The sequence below is a fragment of the Neomonachus schauinslandi genome, chromosome 9 (assembly GCF_002201575.2).
Source record: "Neomonachus schauinslandi chromosome 9, ASM220157v2, whole genome shotgun sequence".
Classification (NCBI taxonomy): domain Eukaryota; kingdom Metazoa; phylum Chordata; class Mammalia; order Carnivora; family Phocidae; genus Neomonachus; species Neomonachus schauinslandi.
In genome coordinates, this window is record NC_058411.1 from 134,298,095 (window position 1) to 134,315,561 (window position 17,467).

The 17,467-nt window shown below is 62.7% G+C and overlaps 1 protein-coding gene across 1 annotated transcript; it reads right to left on the bottom strand.

Annotated features, from left to right (window-relative positions):
* Positions 1-6,199: 6,199 nt before the first annotated feature.
* On the bottom strand, positions 6,200-16,504 carry KLHL25 (kelch like family member 25). The gene is made up of 2 exons (XM_021680525.1): positions 14,711-16,504; positions 6,200-7,775 (listed from the first exon to the last, which is right to left on the bottom strand). The coding sequence occupies exon 1, from the start codon at positions 16,502-16,504 to the stop codon at positions 14,735-14,737; it is 1,770 nt and encodes a 589-aa protein (XP_021536200.1). The 3' UTR covers positions 6,200-7,775; positions 14,711-14,734.
* Positions 16,505-17,467: the final 963 nt, after the last annotated feature.

A 17,467-nucleotide genomic window follows, 5' to 3' on the forward strand; every position in this document is an offset into this window, starting at 1 on the left:
CCCAGCTTGGTGAGCAGAAGGGAGCTGGAGCCCCGAGCGGTCCCTACGACAGGGACCTCACAGCCCAACTCAGCAGCTTGGGCTGCAGGGTATCGTCTCAGCTCTCATGTTAAAGTTTCATTTCTTGGGGGGCCTGGGTGACTGGGTCGGTTGAGAGCCTGACTCTTGGTTTGGGCTCAGGTCATGATCTCGGGGTTGTGGGATTAAGTCCCTCACTGGGCCCCGCACTCAGCACAGAGTCTGCTTGTCCCTCTCCCTCTGCCCCTCCCCTGCTCGCTCTCTCTCTCTAATTAGAACAAAGAAACAAAAAAATCCCCAAACAAACAAAAAAACCTCATTTCTCTCCCTCAGAAGCGGGGAGAGGAGAGCAAGGGAGACCAAACCTAGTGTCCCTAGTGTGTGGCAAGGCCTAGCAGGAGCTCAGAGATGTGACACAGAGCACCAGTGTCCGCTCTACAAAGCGGACAGAAGGCAGAGTTATCTTTTTAAAGTTCACAGGCAGTGGGACTGAGCTCCCGCCAGCATGGAATCTCGGAGCGTGCTTTGTCCTCAGAGCCGGCTCTGCGCGAGGCTCACCCCAGGGGACAGGGGCAGCAGAGTGCCTCCCGATCCCACCTCCCCGGTTCCCTGCCCTGGCCCGGGGGGCTGGGGGTGCTTGGGAGGCCGCTGCCAAGCACGTGGGGCCTCGGCACCCACGGGGAGGGCTGGGTCGCTGGACCCTGGGGGGATGGCGGCCACCAGCAAGGAGCTCAGTGCTTGGCACCTAGTTGGTGCTCCAGAAATTAGATGAAGTAGTTGGCCGGGAATACAGTCCAGCCCGACCCAATTCGACTCAATGAACCAGTTACAGCGTGTCCTCCCGCAGGGGACTGCCTGCAGACAGCCTGTGTAATGAACCCCACCAGAGGGTGACGAGCCTTCCCGACAGAGGCGAGATCTGAAAGGCTCTGGGGTTTGCCCACAACACACTGCTGGTAGGGAGTGGGCCCGGCCTGGCGGGGGGGCTAGCCACTGCTCCCTCCCCTGCTGCTCACCTCCAGCTCCAGCCAACCCCAGCGCAAGGCCCCTCGGCTCCGGGGGCTAGCAGAGGGCACGCCGGCGGGGCGAGCCCGTGTCCTGGTCTGCATGACTCTCTCCCCCATCCCGGGAACCGCTCGCTCAGGCCCGGGCCAACCGGGGCGCTGGTCCCTGGGCTCTCTTAACCCACCCCCAGGGCCCATGGGGGAACTTAGGTCCGGCTCCTCGCTTGGCGCAGAGGCTCTCGGTCCCCGCCCAGGTGGCTCACCACCGATGTGCCCCGCTCCGCTTCCCCCCGAAGGCCACCCTGGCCTCCACGGGCCAGTGTCCCAGGCCTACCCCAGCAACAAAACATGTCCACCAGAGAGGGCGGGGAGGGCTGTCTGGTCCCAGGGGCCAAGGATGCTCCCTGACGGCTGCGTCCATGGGGCTTCCCAAGTGCCCCTCAGAGCCTGAGGCTGAGACGGCTCTGGACGGGGGGCCCCCAGCTCACGCCACCCTCCTCACCCTCAGAGCTCTCTCATCCTCATTTCAGCCCCTCAACTGTGCTTCCAGGGAGGCGGCCCAGGTGAGCACGCATCCCTCGCTCAAGGCCAGATGGTAACCTGGATCTGCTTGGCTTTGAAACTGCAGTCATCTGGTAAAGACCCTGCCCGTTGACCTTGAGCCCGTGTCTTTTCCAGGACAACTACCCTGCCCTCTGACCTCAACAACCACTTTGGGGTGTAACATGGCTCAAAGCACTGACCCAAGAAGGAAAACACGACATGAACTAGGACGTTCTCGGTGATGGACCGGTAAGCACAGACAGGCATCGGCCCGCTGGTTCCGCCTGGGGCAGCGGCTGGGCCGGAGTGCGGTCTCTGCACATGGAAGTTTCTCCGGGGGCCACCAAGGAGAACCACGTGGCAATGATGTTTGCCAGGCGTTTCCTGAGGGCCAGGGCTGCTCAGCACCTCGCACCAGACACTCATGTGTCCTTACCTTGTTCAGTTCTCCTGGGGACCCGCTGACATGGCCCCTCGTGATGTCTCCTTTACACACGTGGCCGCTGAAGCATGGAGACCCGAGGGGCCTGGCGTCAGGTGGGTAGCTGGAGGGATGAGAAGTGAGCTGGGTGTACACTAGCTTCCCCCATCCCTCCGCTCCACCTACAGATTTTACAACCATTTCTCACAAAGGTAGCCGGGAAGTCCTGGCTTGGGTGCCCACCTGGCAGCCAGGTGCGTGGATACAGAAGGATGGGCCTCAGCGGGTGCAGAACAATGCCCCCCGCTGCTCGGTTCTGGCCACCTGTCGGAGGGAGGGGCTTGTGGCCCTAGTGTCCCCGTTGTCTGGATCCGGGAAATGGGATCCTGGCCTCTGGGGACGTGCATCACAAATGTGTGCCTGGCATTCAGGGCTCTGCCAGGCTCAGGCAGCCCTTCTCCGACCCAGGGCCCTTGGCCAGCCTCCTATCATTGGGGAGGAGAAGGTCGGAAGTGAACCCCAGGGGCAGCTCTCCACAGCCATCCGGGGGCTCTGCGGGGCTTCCGCTGGGGAAGACTCCGTTGGGGAGCGTGGCTCTGAGGCCCAGCCCGAGTGGCTGGTGCCCCGGAGTCATGTGACCCCAGCTGGGGGGCCAGATGGCAACCCCCCTGCCAGTGAGGCCTGGCTGAGAGCTTCCCCAGGGGAGTCCCCCGCCCCTACTCTTGCCCTGTCCTGCCCTGGATCGGGACCCCAGGAAGGTTCGGGGTTGCCGTGCTCAGCTAGGGTCCCAGGCCAGGGGTCCCTTGCTGGCCTGCAGCCGCAGGGGGAGCTCCAGAGAGCAGAGAGCCTCGGCACCCTGTCTGCGCAGTAGGTCAGGCCCTCTAACCTTTTCAGGGTTCTGGCCCCTCTGGTCAGCTGGGGAAGCCTGCGGACCCCGCAGGGGAATGGTTTTATTTTATTTATGTCCCCCTCCCCCTTGTTTTCAATACGTAAGCTACAACATGCAGGCTAGCGGAGGAAACCCACTGCATCAGCAGGCAGGGGCTGCCCTACACAGTGCGCCACCTGGCTGGAACCCCAGCCCTGGAGGCAAGTCCAAGATCGGCAGGATGCTGCTCTTGTCACACTGGGGCCGGCTCTGTCCCGGGCCTGTCTCCTGATAGAGCCCTGGCCTTTGCAGCAAAGCTCCAGTCTCCACGTGCGTTCCCGGGTGCGTGTCTGTGTCCACATTTCCCCTCTAAGGACACTGGTCAGGTTGGGTTAGGGGCCCAGCCTGCTCTGCTATGACCTCACCTTAACTGACTACATCGGCAAAGGACCTGTTTCCCAAAAGGCCACACCGAGGCACTGGGGGTTGGTCAGGACTTCAACACAGGAGTTGGGGACAGAGTTCCTGTACACCCACAGAATATTTTAGAAACCGAATTTATGTCTTGTAACGTCCACGCTTCTGTATTAGTGACGTGATCGGTGGCCAGTCTGAGAATGACTGTAATTTGGACACAGTAACGAGTTTGTGGTATTTCAAGATACGGACGCCTGTAATGCCACGAGAACATCCGGAGTCAGTCACAGAGGCTGATACCAGTGGGGTGGTTGCCTACATTCCCGGTTGAAGAAAATGCTGTCAGAGGTTCTTGGAAGAGAAGGGTGCAATGCTTTCCCATTCAAGGGCACAGACCCCTGAGTTCAATCCTGAATCCCAGGTTAAGTACACCTGCCCAAGCCCAAGCCCAAGGTGGCGGCAAAACAGGTGAGGACAGCTGTGCGTCCCTGCTGGAAACGGACCCCAACCACACCTGCCTACAGGCAGGGCCCGACGCTGACAGGTGCTGCGACCCCGGAGGCAGGGAGGTCAGATGGGGCCCGTTCTAGCCCAGATGCCTGAGGGGCAGGGAAGCAGGGGGAGGCCGGCCACCTCTAAGTGGCAGAACGTTCGTTCCCCGCTCCCATAGGCAAGAGGCTCGTGGAGACACTGGGGCTGGGATGAGGCAGTTCGTTTCTCACTGCACAAAATACCCACCGATGACCCAGAAGAACCAAAGGCTCTTTCTGAGCCGCCTCCTTAAAGACAATTAATGGCTGCTTACAAGGCTCCTTCTCTCCCCCCGCCCCAGGATTTATAGCCTTGGGTGCTGAGCAGGGATGGTGGCCACAGGCCACTGGGGTGGATGGTCTGGGCTGGCCCCTCACCAGCTCCTACACCAGGGAAGGGCCTTTGGACACAGGCAGACCTGGCTGAGGAGCAGTGAGGAGGGACGATCGGACCCCCTTCCTGGCCTTGGGAAATGCAGGCCCCCAGGTGGGCTCATGGGGGTGCTGAAGGCTCCAAGTGGCCCGAGCATCGGGAGCTATAACCCACGAGAGCTCTGTGGGCCACCTTGGGACAAGGTCCCCAGGGATTTCTTACCCCAGCGCTGCTGGGGCTCCCTTCCCAAAGCCCCATCCCAGACACAGCCTGGCCCCTGGGGGTCCAGGAAGCGTGGAAGTGGGTGTGCTGGCCAGTGGCTGGGCATGCACCCCTCCCTCCCTCCTCCAGCTCCGCAATGATGGCGGCCCTCCTCGTCACCGCAAGGCTCTCTGGGCGCCCGGCCTGGCGTTCAGCGCTGCACAGAACCCAATCTCACTTCCTCGTGAACCCTGCCGCCACTGAGTCAGACGCACACACAGGAGGTGCACACCAGCCCCAGCTCCTTCTGGCCAGTGTGACCAGTGCGGGGCGGGTGGGGGAGAGCTTTATCCTCCAGGCCTGTTTCCTCAGCAGCAGGGGGGAGGACGAGAAGGCCCACCTCCTGGGGTCACCGTGCAGACCACGGGGGCAACCAGGCAAAGCGCTGGTCGGCGGCAGCACGGGCGGGCCTCCCCGATGCTGGCGCGCACACAGGGCCAGGCTCTTGAAGAGGTCTGAGGCTCTCTGCGCGCCCCACTTGACCAGCTCCAGAGAAGGGGAGGCAGGCCAGGGTGGACAGGCTCCTTCCAACTCCAGGTCAGGCGGGCCGGTGCCGAGGCTGCTCCTTGTCCTCCAATACCCGCCTCCCCTTTATTCAGTGATCGGCTGGAGCTGTGGCTGCCATGCCCAGCCTCGCATGGGAGTGTGCACAAGTGACGTGTGCAAGTTGGGGGGGCATGCCCTCAAAGAGGTTTGCTGGTCGTGTCCTTTCCTCTTCCCAACGGCTGGGATGCAGATGAGATGGCAGGAACGGGGTGGCCACATTGGGCCAGGAGACAGAAGCCTTGCATGGAAGCTGCCAGAGTAACAAGATAGGAGGCTGGGGCCCAATCCTATTCTGGCCTTGGCTCGCTTACACTCACATCCAGGCTGCATGAGGAGAAACACGCTTCTACTTACCATCTGTGCTGCTTCTACTGCAGCCTAGTAGGAGGCCGCCCCCACTTCTGGTGGCCAGTGTCCAGGCCTGCGACGGGGGGTGCTTGCCTGTCACTCCCAGTACTAGGGGCAGAACAAGCAGCGCGAGGGGCTGTGCCTGGCGGTTTGTGGAGGGAGCTGGGAGGGCGTCCCTGCTTGGCAGTTCTGAGCGCACCACACTTTGGAGATCGACTCACTCGTTCAGATGATGCTCCTTCGAGGTGTTGAGAAATGAGCCGTTTCACGCCGTCAGCACCTGAACCACTTGTTCACACAGTTCAAGGCCAGCTTGGGTTTAGGGGGCCTGCGCACCGTGGAGCTTCAGAGCACACGGGCGGCAGGGGCCACGCTGGGCCGCCCGCTCTGAGGGGCGCCCTGAGCCCACGCTCCCGAATTGGGAGTTGCTTTGGCTGTGGAGGGCTTGAAGGGACAGCAGGGGACACGAGCGTCTGAGGCCACACGGTGCTAATGCTGGTCCCTGGGGGCGACTGCGTCACCTGGCCCGCCTCCCTCTGTTCACACGAATGAGTGTCAGCCGGGGCTCCCGCACAGACAAGCACATTGAACTTCGAGCTCCCCCAGCAGGGGCTTTTCAGGAAAGCAATCTGGATTCTGCGAGGGTCAAGGGTCAATTTCAAGGCTTCACTGCTGGGACAGTCTGAGGAAAGGAAGCCATCTCATCTGGGTGCCGGGGGGTCCTTGGGGAGGAGGTCTCCCCGCCCCCCAACTCAGCGGAGGGGCAGAGGTCAGGGGGCAGACCCCGGCCCTGGCTGGTGGCGCGAACTCCAAGGCTGCCCAACACGGGTCCCCAGCCCCCAAGGGAAGCACGGTTTTTCTCAGCTCTTTATTAAGTTAGAAACAGAAGGAACACAACTCTTGGGGGAAGCACCACTGCGAGGCCCGTGGTGCTACGTGACAATTGTGTGTGCCCCACCGCGGCCGTCCAGAAGCCCGGGCCTCGGGGCGAGTGGCTCCCTCCGCCACCCCCGCCGCCCCCGCCGCGCCATCCCCCGGGACCAGAGCCCACCCCAAGAGATGCCCACGGGGCCAGCGGCAGCACGAGGTCCTGCGAGGGGGCGCCGCGGAAGGATGACAGCGGCGGGTCTGTGACGCGGCCCCACCACAGGGCAGCCCACGGGGGCGCCCCAGCCCCGGACCAGCCGAGCAGCATCAAGCAAATGGCAGGTAGCTGGCAGGCGGCCAGGGAAGCCACCGGTTTGGCCCCGGCCCCGTCCCCCACAGCGGTGCCCGCAGGTGGCAAGGGCTGCACTGCAAACCCGAAAACTAGGTGTGAGCTGATCCCTCCAGAACCCCAGACACTGGGGATACACTGATGAGGGACCCACTGACTTCGGGGGTGGAGAAAATGAGCCAAGAACTGGCAGTCCTCCTGGGGACTAGTCTTGCTTCTGGGGCCCAGGGAGCGACTGGGCCAGCTGGAAGGCCCAGATGCCAGAGGACAGCTGGTGCTGGTTGGGGACCCGGGGTCACAGGCCTTGTTGCTGTCCTCCATGCTGAGGCGGCCAGGCCTGCTGGGATCTCGATGGGTGCCCCGGAGTAACCCTGCGGTCGTCAGCTCTTATCTGCCCCTAGGCTTGGGGGGCAGGGCCACATCCCGTGGGCCAGTATGGTCCTGTCAGGAGATGGGATCACTGCCACCTCTTGGGGTGTGGGCCCTGAGGAGATGGGCAGCCCCCAAGTCCTGCTGTGACGGGGCATGAGTATCCGTGTGCACCTGGGCCCGGCGGGCCTGACTCTGGGGAGGGGCCCACAAGAGTTTCCTCTTTAACCCTGGGGGTCTTGGTGTCATTTGCTAATGAAGTTTTGTGGGTGCCACTGAGGTCACCCGATGGGTTTCTGCCCGTGACACAACGTGTCCTCGATTTCCTCCCAGGCAACTTGTGCTCTCAGGCCCGGTGGACCCCGTTTCCCTGAGGCCCGGGACACCCTCTGTTGGGTGACATCACAATGACAACAGGGAGGCAGCGAGGCCAAGGCGGTGCTGTCGGCGTTGCGTGACCTGAAGGCCTCCCAGTACCGCCCACCCCAACCCACGGGGGGGCTCCTCCCTGCCCGGGCTCCCTGCCCCCGAACAGGACTTGCTGCAACAGGCCACCTCAAGGCTCTGCACATGTGTCTTCTCCCCGAGGCTGAGGGACTCCTGAGGTCGGTCTGTGTGCCTCCGGAAGGTCTTCTCCCCTACAAACCACCGCAGAGCGGAAAAGGCCTCGGGCGGACACACAGGGCACTCCAGACAGCTTCTCTCCTCTTGTCTGAAGCTCAGGACAGCCCCCGAGACCGCTGCTCCCACCGCGAGCGCCGCCCCGGGGCCGGGCTGAGCTTCCTGCGGCGGCCGGCGGGGTCAGGGCCACTCTGGGACAGTGAGGGCTGCAGCCGCAGGGGTGGGAGAGACACACAGAGTCTGCAGGGGAAGAGAGAGGGAGGGGGAGAGAGCATGAGTCACATCCACATGGCTCTGTCCTAACCTGGAACAAAGCGAGAATCAGGAGGCCACACTAAGGGGCTGGAAGTCAGGCCCCGAGAGCAGAAGGCCCGGGGCGTGAGAAGGTGGCTCGCCCACTTACCAGCAGTGCAGCCGCTTCCCTGGGCCCTGCTTCCCTCACCCGGAACGCGGCAACCCCCCCGCCCCTTCAGCCACTCCAGCTACATGGCCTGAGGCCCCGCAACCCAGCAGGTGCCGCGCTGGGCGCTCGGGAGACAGGAGGGCAAACAGACACAGCGACTGCCCCCTGGATCGTCCCCCGGTGGGAGACCCCAAATGCTCGTACCAGTAACTGCATACAGCAATCACACGCTGTCAGAGGTGCTATGCGTGAAAAATAAAGAAGTAGAAGAACCAGGACTTTTTATTTTGGTGAAGGCTGTGGGAAGATGGTAATATTTAACCTAAGACCTGAAGGAGGGACAGGAGTTCGCTAGAGGGGCCAAGAGCAGTGCAGGCAGGAGGAACGGCACGTGCAAAGGCCCGGAGGTGGGAAGCTGGCACGTCTGAAAATCGAAAATGAGGCCGGTGAGGTGGAAACAGGACAGGCGTAGGCACAGAGAGCAGGGAGGCAGGGGGGGACGCCAGCCAGCCATTCGTCTGTGTCCTCCACAGATATTTACTGGGTCCTGACACAGGCTCTGGGGGCTGACGGTGCTGAAGAAGGGAGCACAAGCCCGCGGTCACCGAGCTCACACTCCAGCCTGGCTTCTCCATCAGTGCAGCGTCCTCCCTCTCTGAGCTTCCTGCTGTCTGGGGAAGAGGAGGGAAGGATCTCAGCCTCCCAGCGGAGGACGGAGTGGTACACCGCATGGGAGAGGTTTCGCGCAGGATGTCCCTGAAGCACCTGACCTAACCCAACTGGGCCAGCACGGTCGATTTTAAAGCCTGACCCACCGCGACAGCTCAGCATAGCGCTGCCTGAGTCCACGTGGAGATGTGGCTGTGGACGTGTGTCAGGGTCAGGGGGCGACAGCCATGGCTGGAACCACGGGGACAAAGGACCTGGGACGGGGGTGGTGCGCAGGAAGGGCCTGGCTGGGCAGGAAAGAGGAAGCACTCGGGACAGCATGGCAGGGACTGAGCACTTGGCCTCCACATGGAGCCGAACCCTGGGGGCGGGGGCAGCGCTGTAAGAATTCTCGGGAGTTCTCCCAGAGGATTTCCAGGTACCCGGCTCGTGGGGCACACCCCTTCAGCGCCGGGCGGCACACTCTGGCCAGCACTGGAAGCGCCGTGGGCTCCGGGGTGGCCTTAACCAAGGAGACGCGTGTGTGCCAGGGGACACGGAGGATGTCCTCCCAGCACGCTGAGCTGCCCGAAGGAGTCTCCGGTGGCTGCAGAGGGGCAGGGAAGCGGGCCCTCGGCACGGGCGGGCAGAGCGCTCCAGGAAACCTGCAGGTCCGCCAAGATGCCAACAGGCCAGACCGTCTCCACAGGACAATTAATGACGATGCCGTTCTTGGGGCCCCAGCTTTGGTTAGAGTCCCCCTGCGTACTCGTGTCCGCATACAACACCTCCACACGTGGTGCCTTAGAACCACTTGTAGGTCTGCACGTATTCAAGTAACATTTAAAAATTCAAGCCAGCACTGCAATCTGTGGGACTTTCTTCCTTCAAGTCGGGTATGCCCCTCACTCCCTCACTGCCAAGGCTTCTGGAAGGTTGGCTTGAACACAGGGGGAAGTTCCCAGGGGGTCAGCAGCCCCCAGATGCAAGGCAGGGCAGCCACTTTGTCCTCAGGGGGGTCGGTGAAGGCCCCTCACAAGGTAGAAGCTGGGTCACAAGGCCCCGAACATCCCGAGACGCTCCAAGGTAGCCAACCCAAACCTCCGGGGCCCGTCTCTGCTCACACCCTCCCACCACACTAGGCAGACAAGGGGCTCCCCCCCAAGACAAGGCCCCGCCGCTGCCCCAAACCAAACCTCAAAGCCACCCATGGCAGTGGTGAGGGGCTGTGGGACCCTGACCTGTCCCGAGTCGCTGAAGGCACTCTTACGACGGAGAAACTGGGGAGCCCACTGCCCGGCTCCTGAACTCCCTCCCAGCTCACAGCCACCCTCAGGCTCAGCCCACGGCTGTCCCGGTCTGGGCCACCGCAATTTGGGGCAGGTGCCTGTCTGAGGCCCAGGCTCCCCATCTGTGAGATGGGACACCCCTCCACCTTGCAGAGTGGTGTGGGGCCTGCGGTCACCCCACGCTGCCCGCGTGCAGCTGGCCCTGGCAAGCCCCTTACTGCTCTCACAGTCCTGTGGGTTGTGGGTGAGGGGTCTGCCCCGCAGGACTGCCGCAAGGGAAGGCGGCCGGCACCTGATCCCTGGCCTGGCACGCGGCCAACCCTGGTGAACACCGCCGAGCACAAGACTGGGGGTGCACGATGGATGGACGGAGCTGGGGTGTTCCAAGAGGCCTGAACTCCCGCCCGGGCACCTTTCTCGTGACACCAGGCCCATCGTGTAGATCTGTGCTCTGGGATTTCCTCTCGGTGGCAATGTCTTTTAAGGCAGGATAGGATGTGCTGAGTCGCCCGTCCTGCGGCAGTGACTGAACCCCTTGCAGGGCCCCGCAGGGGAATAACGGGCTCAGCCTTTCCCAGAGCTGGGACTGGAGGCCCCTCCACCCCCACATCCCAAGTGGCTGGGTCCCAACAATGACTGTGGAGAGATGAGCTCCTGGTGGCCTGGACGCTTGCCCAGCATGCTGGGTGGGGGTCCAGGGAGGAGAGGCGAGGGCGCTGGGCCTTTACAGAGCTTGATGAGGGGCAGGGGGGCTCAGTGGGAGAGAAAAAGAGAAAAGAACATTCATGGCTAGTCTACACTTCGCGGGTAACCCAGGGTAACCCAGCTCCAATGGCCTCCCAGCTGCCGCTGGCTGCCATCACCCAGCTACGTGGGTCTGGCTGTGACACTGGGGCTCAGGGGCTGGTCCTGGAGCTCCTGCTGGCCTTGAGCTTCCGACACAGCAATCAGCCCTACCGCTCGTGCCCATCCCATGCTCGGTGCCAGGGTACAGACAGAGGAGACCCGGGGCCTGGCTCCCCAGATGCCCACAGGCGTGGGGCACGGCTGGGGCTTGAACCCCGCTCCAACCCTTCCTAGCTGTTTATCTGATGCCAACGACGTAGCCTCTGTCTCAGCTGCCCCCTTTGCAACAGTGGGACCTAGGACAACTCGTTCTGAGGAGTCAACGAGATCCGATCACTCTGCTGTAGACACAGGCACCCACCAAGAGCTCAAGGCTGGGGGCCGAGACAGGACGTCACCTGGCGCGATGCTGAGGGGCTGCAGAGGGCAGGTGACCTCTGGTTGCTGGCTACTGGAGTCGCAGTCTCGTAGGCCGGACAGAGGGGCACTCCAGGCACAGGGGCAGGAAGGTCCCCGAGCCAGCAGGGACAGCGAGGTGAACGTGGGAATCCGGAAGTCATGCTCTGGCCCCGGCACCGGGCTGGAGATTCCCAGCTGGCAGCCAGGCTCAGTGGAAAGCGCCACAGTCCACTGCGGGTGCCCACGCAGGTGCAAGGGGAGGCAGCCGGCATGGACACCTCTGCTCTTCCCGTCCTTCCTCCTTGTGGACGGTGCTCGGCCTGGGCTCGTTTTGCGCCTCGTTCGGGTGCCACGGCTCAGCTCCTCCTACTCCCACACACTGCTGCTGTCCCAGCCCCGCTCCCACCGCCCCCATCTGCCGCCCCTGACACAGGGCCACCCCTGCAGCCCGGGGCCTGCAGCACCGCGGGGGGGGGCCGGCAGCCAGCAGCCGCACTGGAGGGCCACCTGCCTGCCGCTGCAGCCCCATTTCCTGCACGGTGCCAGGTCACGGGCCCCTCCCCAGAGAGCCCCGTTTACGCCCCGGCCTTTGAAGAGATCTGGAGAACTCCAAGCCGTCCTGGGCCGGCAAAGCTGGAGGGAAGCAGGGCAGTGCAGAGCATGGGAACAGCCCCGGGTCAACCTGTGGGACGGAGGCATGGGACCGCCGGTCTCCCAGGCGGAAGGGGGACTGCAGGGAGGGGGCTGCTTGGCTGCGGGGGCCCGCGAGAAGGAAATGGCTGGGATACAGGGCAACAGCTGAAGGACCCTCTGCCTCTGCTGCAGGTGGTGCCGGTGCTGGTGCAGGAGCTGGGGACGCTCACACACTCACGTGCGGGCATGGCTCTGGGACGGCTTTCCCTGGGGATGCGGGACTGGCTCCATCTTGCGTCCCTTTGCACCTGCTTCCTCCTCCCTGAGATGGGGCTGACAACGGCACCCCCACCACGGACTGGGCCAGGCTGGAGGGCCAAGGCCCCGGCAGCACTCAGATGGGCACACCCCACTGCCTCCTGTGGGTGATGGACCCTTCTAGGAGGGGCTGGCCCAGGGACGTGGAGCGGCCCCCACCACCCAAAGCAACCCGAAGCCATTACTGCCAGCATCCTTCCGCATCACCACCTCACATAAAAACCTACCCTGAACCCGCTCCTCACTTGACCTATACAAGCACTAGGGATCATACAGTCTTCACTCCTGTATTCAAGATGGCAACGCTGAGCTCAGGGGAGCGCCATAAGAGGGTCAAGCAGCCAGTGAGAGCCAGAATCAAAGAGTGACGCATGCTCCGCCTCCCCGTCCCTGGAATGGGGGAAAATTCCTGGAAAAGTACAGGGCTCATGAGGTCTGCTGGCCTGCCCCCACCCCTCCTACGTGGGGTTGAACTGCTGTCCAGGGTCATGGGGAGGGGCGAGCACCAGCGAAGGAGCCCTCAGGCCCCACAGGTGACCACCCCTGAGTGCAGGAAGAGGCCATGAGGAGGTGCGACTATCTCTTAAAGCTTACGCCCCAGGGGACCAACAACTTGGGCCACACAGATTTTTCTCCCAAAGAGGGAAAGAGCAGATTAAAACAAAACAGGGCAACCTCAGAAAGGGACAAAGCCCCCTCCTACCTAGATTGGCCTTTAGGAGCCTGAACACCCTGGACGTAGGAGGGGCTGCGGCCTGGATGGCCTCACGGGCCGGCTCAGCCGACCGGATCATCGGGTCGGAGCACGTGCTTGCCTGGAGGGGCAGTCCCAGCAGCCACCACGTCAGCGAGGAAATCAGGTTTTCGACCCAGGCTGGCTCCTGAGGGAGCTTCTGTGACCTGAAGGGCCTGGCCTGAGGGCCGGTTTCTCAGAGCTGGGGCTGGTCACCAGCCCTCCCGGGTGGGAAGGTTAGCTGCATGGCCTCTTCTTGTGCTGGAGACAGAGCCTGGGATCTCTCGCCCCATGCTGCAGCTTCTCAGAGTCCCTGGGACCCATGCCTCCCTCCCTCCCACCCACCCTGGCATCCCCAGAACTCAGTCCTAATGGCTGAGGACCTGCTGCCCCTGCCCCAGGTGTGAGGGGCCCAGGAGGAGGGCTAAGGGTGGGGACACACAGCCTGGCTTCCCCAGGGCCTGACCAAGGAGGGTGGGACCAGAACACAAACCCTTCCCTAGTGCCTACAGATCTACCATCCCTTTTTCCAGCCCCTACTCCTGAGCTCCCTGCTGGGCTGGCTCAGGACACCCTGATCCAACCGCAGTTCTGGCGCTGTTCCTGCCCCAGAGGGGCTGCAGGAGAGACCCCACCCCACCCTCAGAAGAGGCCTGTCTGGATAAGCCGGTCTTTCCCTCCAGCTGACTCTGCACCTGCCCTCAGGCCTTGGGCAAGTCCCTCCTGTGCCTCCCCATCCCTCCATCACCCCAAAGAGCACCTAACGGTGTCCCTTAACTCCCTGCATCCACTGTCACCTTCCCCTTCTGGGTAAGGACCTCACATCATAACGGCCCCAAGAACAATGAGCAGGAGCAGTAACTTGGGCAGTCCTCTGCCGCAGTCCCTGCCCGGCCCGGGGGCCCCCCCCCTTCACCAGGACGCCCGCTCTGAGGAAGGCCTGCTCGCCACCTGGCGGGACGGGAGCAGCACCCCACTGCCTCCACAGGGTGCCTGCCCTGCGGCTCCAGCAGCCCGTTTGCCCCTTGAGCTCTCCCATCCACCATCCCTGTTTCTCATGGGACCCTGGATGCACCCTGGACTCACCTGGTCCTGGGTGTGGTGTGGGCTTTAGCACTAGTGTCGTAAAGAAATCTGGCCTTTGCCCTTGGCTTCTGGGAGATGATCGGTCCTTCCCAATAGACTGTCCTTGTTTAGGGCGGGGGTGGGCACATCCGTGTGACTTGGGGTAGGGGCTTTGGCTCACGCTGTACCAGCTGACCTGGACTTGCAGAGGAACCCCGTGGGTAATCCATCGAGCCTGCGTGATGGGGCCCCGAGAGAAACTCCGGCCCCCAGAGCTTGTGTGAGCGTCCCCCCGGTCACTCACTGATGGAGGGACAGTAACACTGTCTGGACTGCACGGGCAGAGGGCTCTGCCCCAGTCGTCTGTACTTGGCTGATCTTCACCTGTATCCCTTCCTCTAACAGACCATGACCGTGACCACAGCAGCCTGCAGTGCATTCTGTGAGTCCCTCCAGTGAATACTCGCATCTGAGAGTAACTTGGGGAAGCCCTAACTTGCCGCTGCGTCCGACGTGAGGATACTCTTGTGGGCAGACTGCTCCTCGACTTGGCCGGCAGGCCTAACCCCCACGTAGTGCTGTCAGAAGACCCTCAGTGATTCTGCTGGGCAGCTGCGTCTGGGACACACTGCACCCATCAGGTGGTTGTTCCCATTTGGCAGAGGGCTTACACACTCTGCTCAAGGTCAACTGCAAGTAATGGGCAGAGCCAGGCTTTAGCTTCAGATCTGGAAAAGGCTCCCAGAGCACCCAGCCACCTGCTGCCCCATCCAACCCTCCCTGGAGGACACAGTGACCCTGACCCTGAGTGGGAACAGGCCCCGGGCTGCTGGGGACTCACCTGGCTGGGCTCTGCTGGTGCTCCTCACGAGGGCAGGTGCTTCCAGGTGCTGACAAAGGCAGTGGGGATGAGCGAGTAGGGCACGGTGGTGATGCAGTTCCACGTGTCCGAGGTGGGGTCATAGCAGTCCAGGGTCTTACACCTCTGGGTCCCGAAGTAGCCCCCCACCACATAGAGCTTGTTGCCCGAGGCCAGGGCGTGGCAGGACATGCGTTTGGCGGTCATGTCCCCGATCCGCGTCCACTGGTTGGTCTCACAGTCGAAGCGGTAGGCTGAGGCGGCCGTGAACTCCGTGTCACCTCCCATGATGAAGATCTGGCTGCCCAGCACGGCAGCTGCCGTGTACCGCCAAGGCTGGGGGCACTCAGCCTTGATGGTCCACCGGTTCTCCGAGGGGTCGTAGCACTGGACCTTGGACACCATGTCTCGGTGGATGCTGGTCCCTCCGAAAACAAAGAGCTTCAGCTTGGCGCTCACCACTGCGGCATTGCTGACGCCATCCCTCAACGGGGCCACCATTGTCCACTTGTTAGCCCCGGGGTCGTACTTCTCCACCTGCTTCAGGGAGACCGAAGGGGAGGCAGGGAAGACACCCGCCAGGGACGTGTGTCCCCCGACCACATAGAGACAGTTCTCCAGCTCCGCTGAGCCGTGACCGAAGCGGGCGATCAGCATGGGCGCCGCCTTGGACCACTCCTCGTGGACGGTGTCATACACCCACACGTCCTTAGAGACCCCGTTCTCCGAGCCCCGGCCCCCGGTCACGTAGACCTTGCAGCCGATGGCCGAGGCGCTGAACTCCTTCCGGGGGCTGGGCAGGTCCGCCTTGGGGATGATCTCCTTGGCCTTGTGGTCCACCTGGTAGATCTTGTCGCACATGAAGGTCTGGCCCCCCAGGATGAGCAGCGTGTGGCCCGCCTTGCGCGGCCGGGCGCAGGGGCTGGTGACCACCCCGTCGTTCTGCAGGATTTTGGTCTTGCAACGGAGCGCCTCGTCTATGATGAGCCTGGTGCGCTCGTCGGCCATGAGGAGGGCCTCGCCGGAGACGGCCTCCTTCAAGCAGTCCGCCGGCAGCAGGGCCAGCCGCACGCTCCGGAGGAGCTCGGGCAGGTGGGCCTTTCTCTGCTCCAGGTCATGCTTCACCCACTGGAGGATGGCCTCGAAGACCACGCGCTCGTCCTCCGTCTCCAGCTCGTCGCTTGATATGAGGTCCAGCAGGGTGTCCTTGGACAGGCTGTTGAAGTCCTCGCTCTGCCGCACGGTCTCGAAGTGCACGAGGCACATGCGCCAGGAGAACTCGTACAGCCGGCGGCACTGGTGCGCGTCCGACAGCAGCATCATGCCCAGGCAGTTGGACGGGAAGAGGTTCTTCTCCAGGAACTCGGCGGCGGCGTCGCGCACGTCGTGGAACTGCAGCATGTCGCCGGCCTCCAGCAGCGACTCGGCGTTCTCCTCATTGATGACGATGCGGGACGAGTAGGCGAAGTCCAGCAGCAGCTCCAGCACCTCGGGATGCAGGTTGTCCTGGAAGTTGACCGTGTCGTCCCGGCTCTCCCGCAGGCCGTGGCTGAACATGGCCTCGAAGTAGCAGCTGGACGCGGCCAGCACGGCGCGGTGGCAGGGGAAGGCGCGGTCTCCCGCCCACAGCGTGACGTCCGTGAACATGCGGTGCTTGCGCAGCGTGTTGAGGTGCGCCAGCACGCAGTCGGGGTGGGAGGCTTTGTGGAAGAGGCTGATGTTCATGGACCCCGTGCTGCTCCGCGACTTCCGGGTCTCATGGACGCTGACCGACATGCTGAGCCACCTGCGGGAGGCAGGGCAAGGCCACAGGTGAGAGAGGCCAGGCCCTGGCTCCCGGCACGGTGGCCCCGCGGCAGCTCCCCCTTCAGCCCCGCCCCTCCCCTCGGCCACGTGGTCAGGGACGGTGTGGGCGGTAGTGGCTGGTTTTTTACCTCTGCCCTTCAGAAACTGGTTTTTTTAAAATTTCAGACCAGCTTTGGAAGCAAACGTCTTTGGCCTGGAAGTGAGCCCCCTCGGAGTGAGTTTGAGCTGCAGCTGCCTCCCACGGTCAAGGGAACACGTATATGGTGGCCTCGGGACTAGTACTAAGCGGACTTCAGGTCAGAGCAGGGCTAAGTAGCATGTGCCCTGGGCCACATCCCATTCTCAAGCTGTCCTCTGGGGACACGGCTCAGGTGGCCTGATTCTACAGCTGGGGAAGCTCAGAGAAGCAAAGCGGCTGCCCCAAAGTGCCGGAGCCAGGATTCCCACATGGGCTCTCCAGTTCCAAGCCCAATTTCTATTCTCCACGGGCCCAAGGAGACTGATTCTTTCAGGGTTTTCTGTGGCAGGCTGGATACACAATGAGCCCAAGGAGCCACAGACCCCAAGCAGAGCCTTACGCCCTCCCCGTGCTCCCAGTGGGACCTGTCCTGAGCTGGGCTCCAGGCAGCACTGGCCAAAGTCCCTCATCTCCCTTGCCCTTGGAAAATTCCCAAGAGCTGCCGCTACAACCCAAGGGCTCAGTATAGACATGTTCTCCAAAATCCAGGGTCTTCCGAGGCTTCCTGACCCAGCGGGGATGAGCAAAGGTTTGGAGGCAAAGCTGGATGATCAGTGAGTGGCTCACCTACAAGACACCTGCTTGATTCTGAGGTCCCAAACAAGAGAGCCACAAGAAGAGCCGGGTACAGACCACTAAAGCAGTCCAGATTTGCCTCGGCCGAAGCAACTGGAAAACCCGCAACCAAAGGAGCC

Coding starts and splice junctions, on each gene's coding strand:
- KLHL25 (XM_021680525.1), bottom strand. CDS start 16,504: ATGTCGGTCAGCGTCCATGAGACCCGGAAGTCGCGGAGCAGCACGGGG.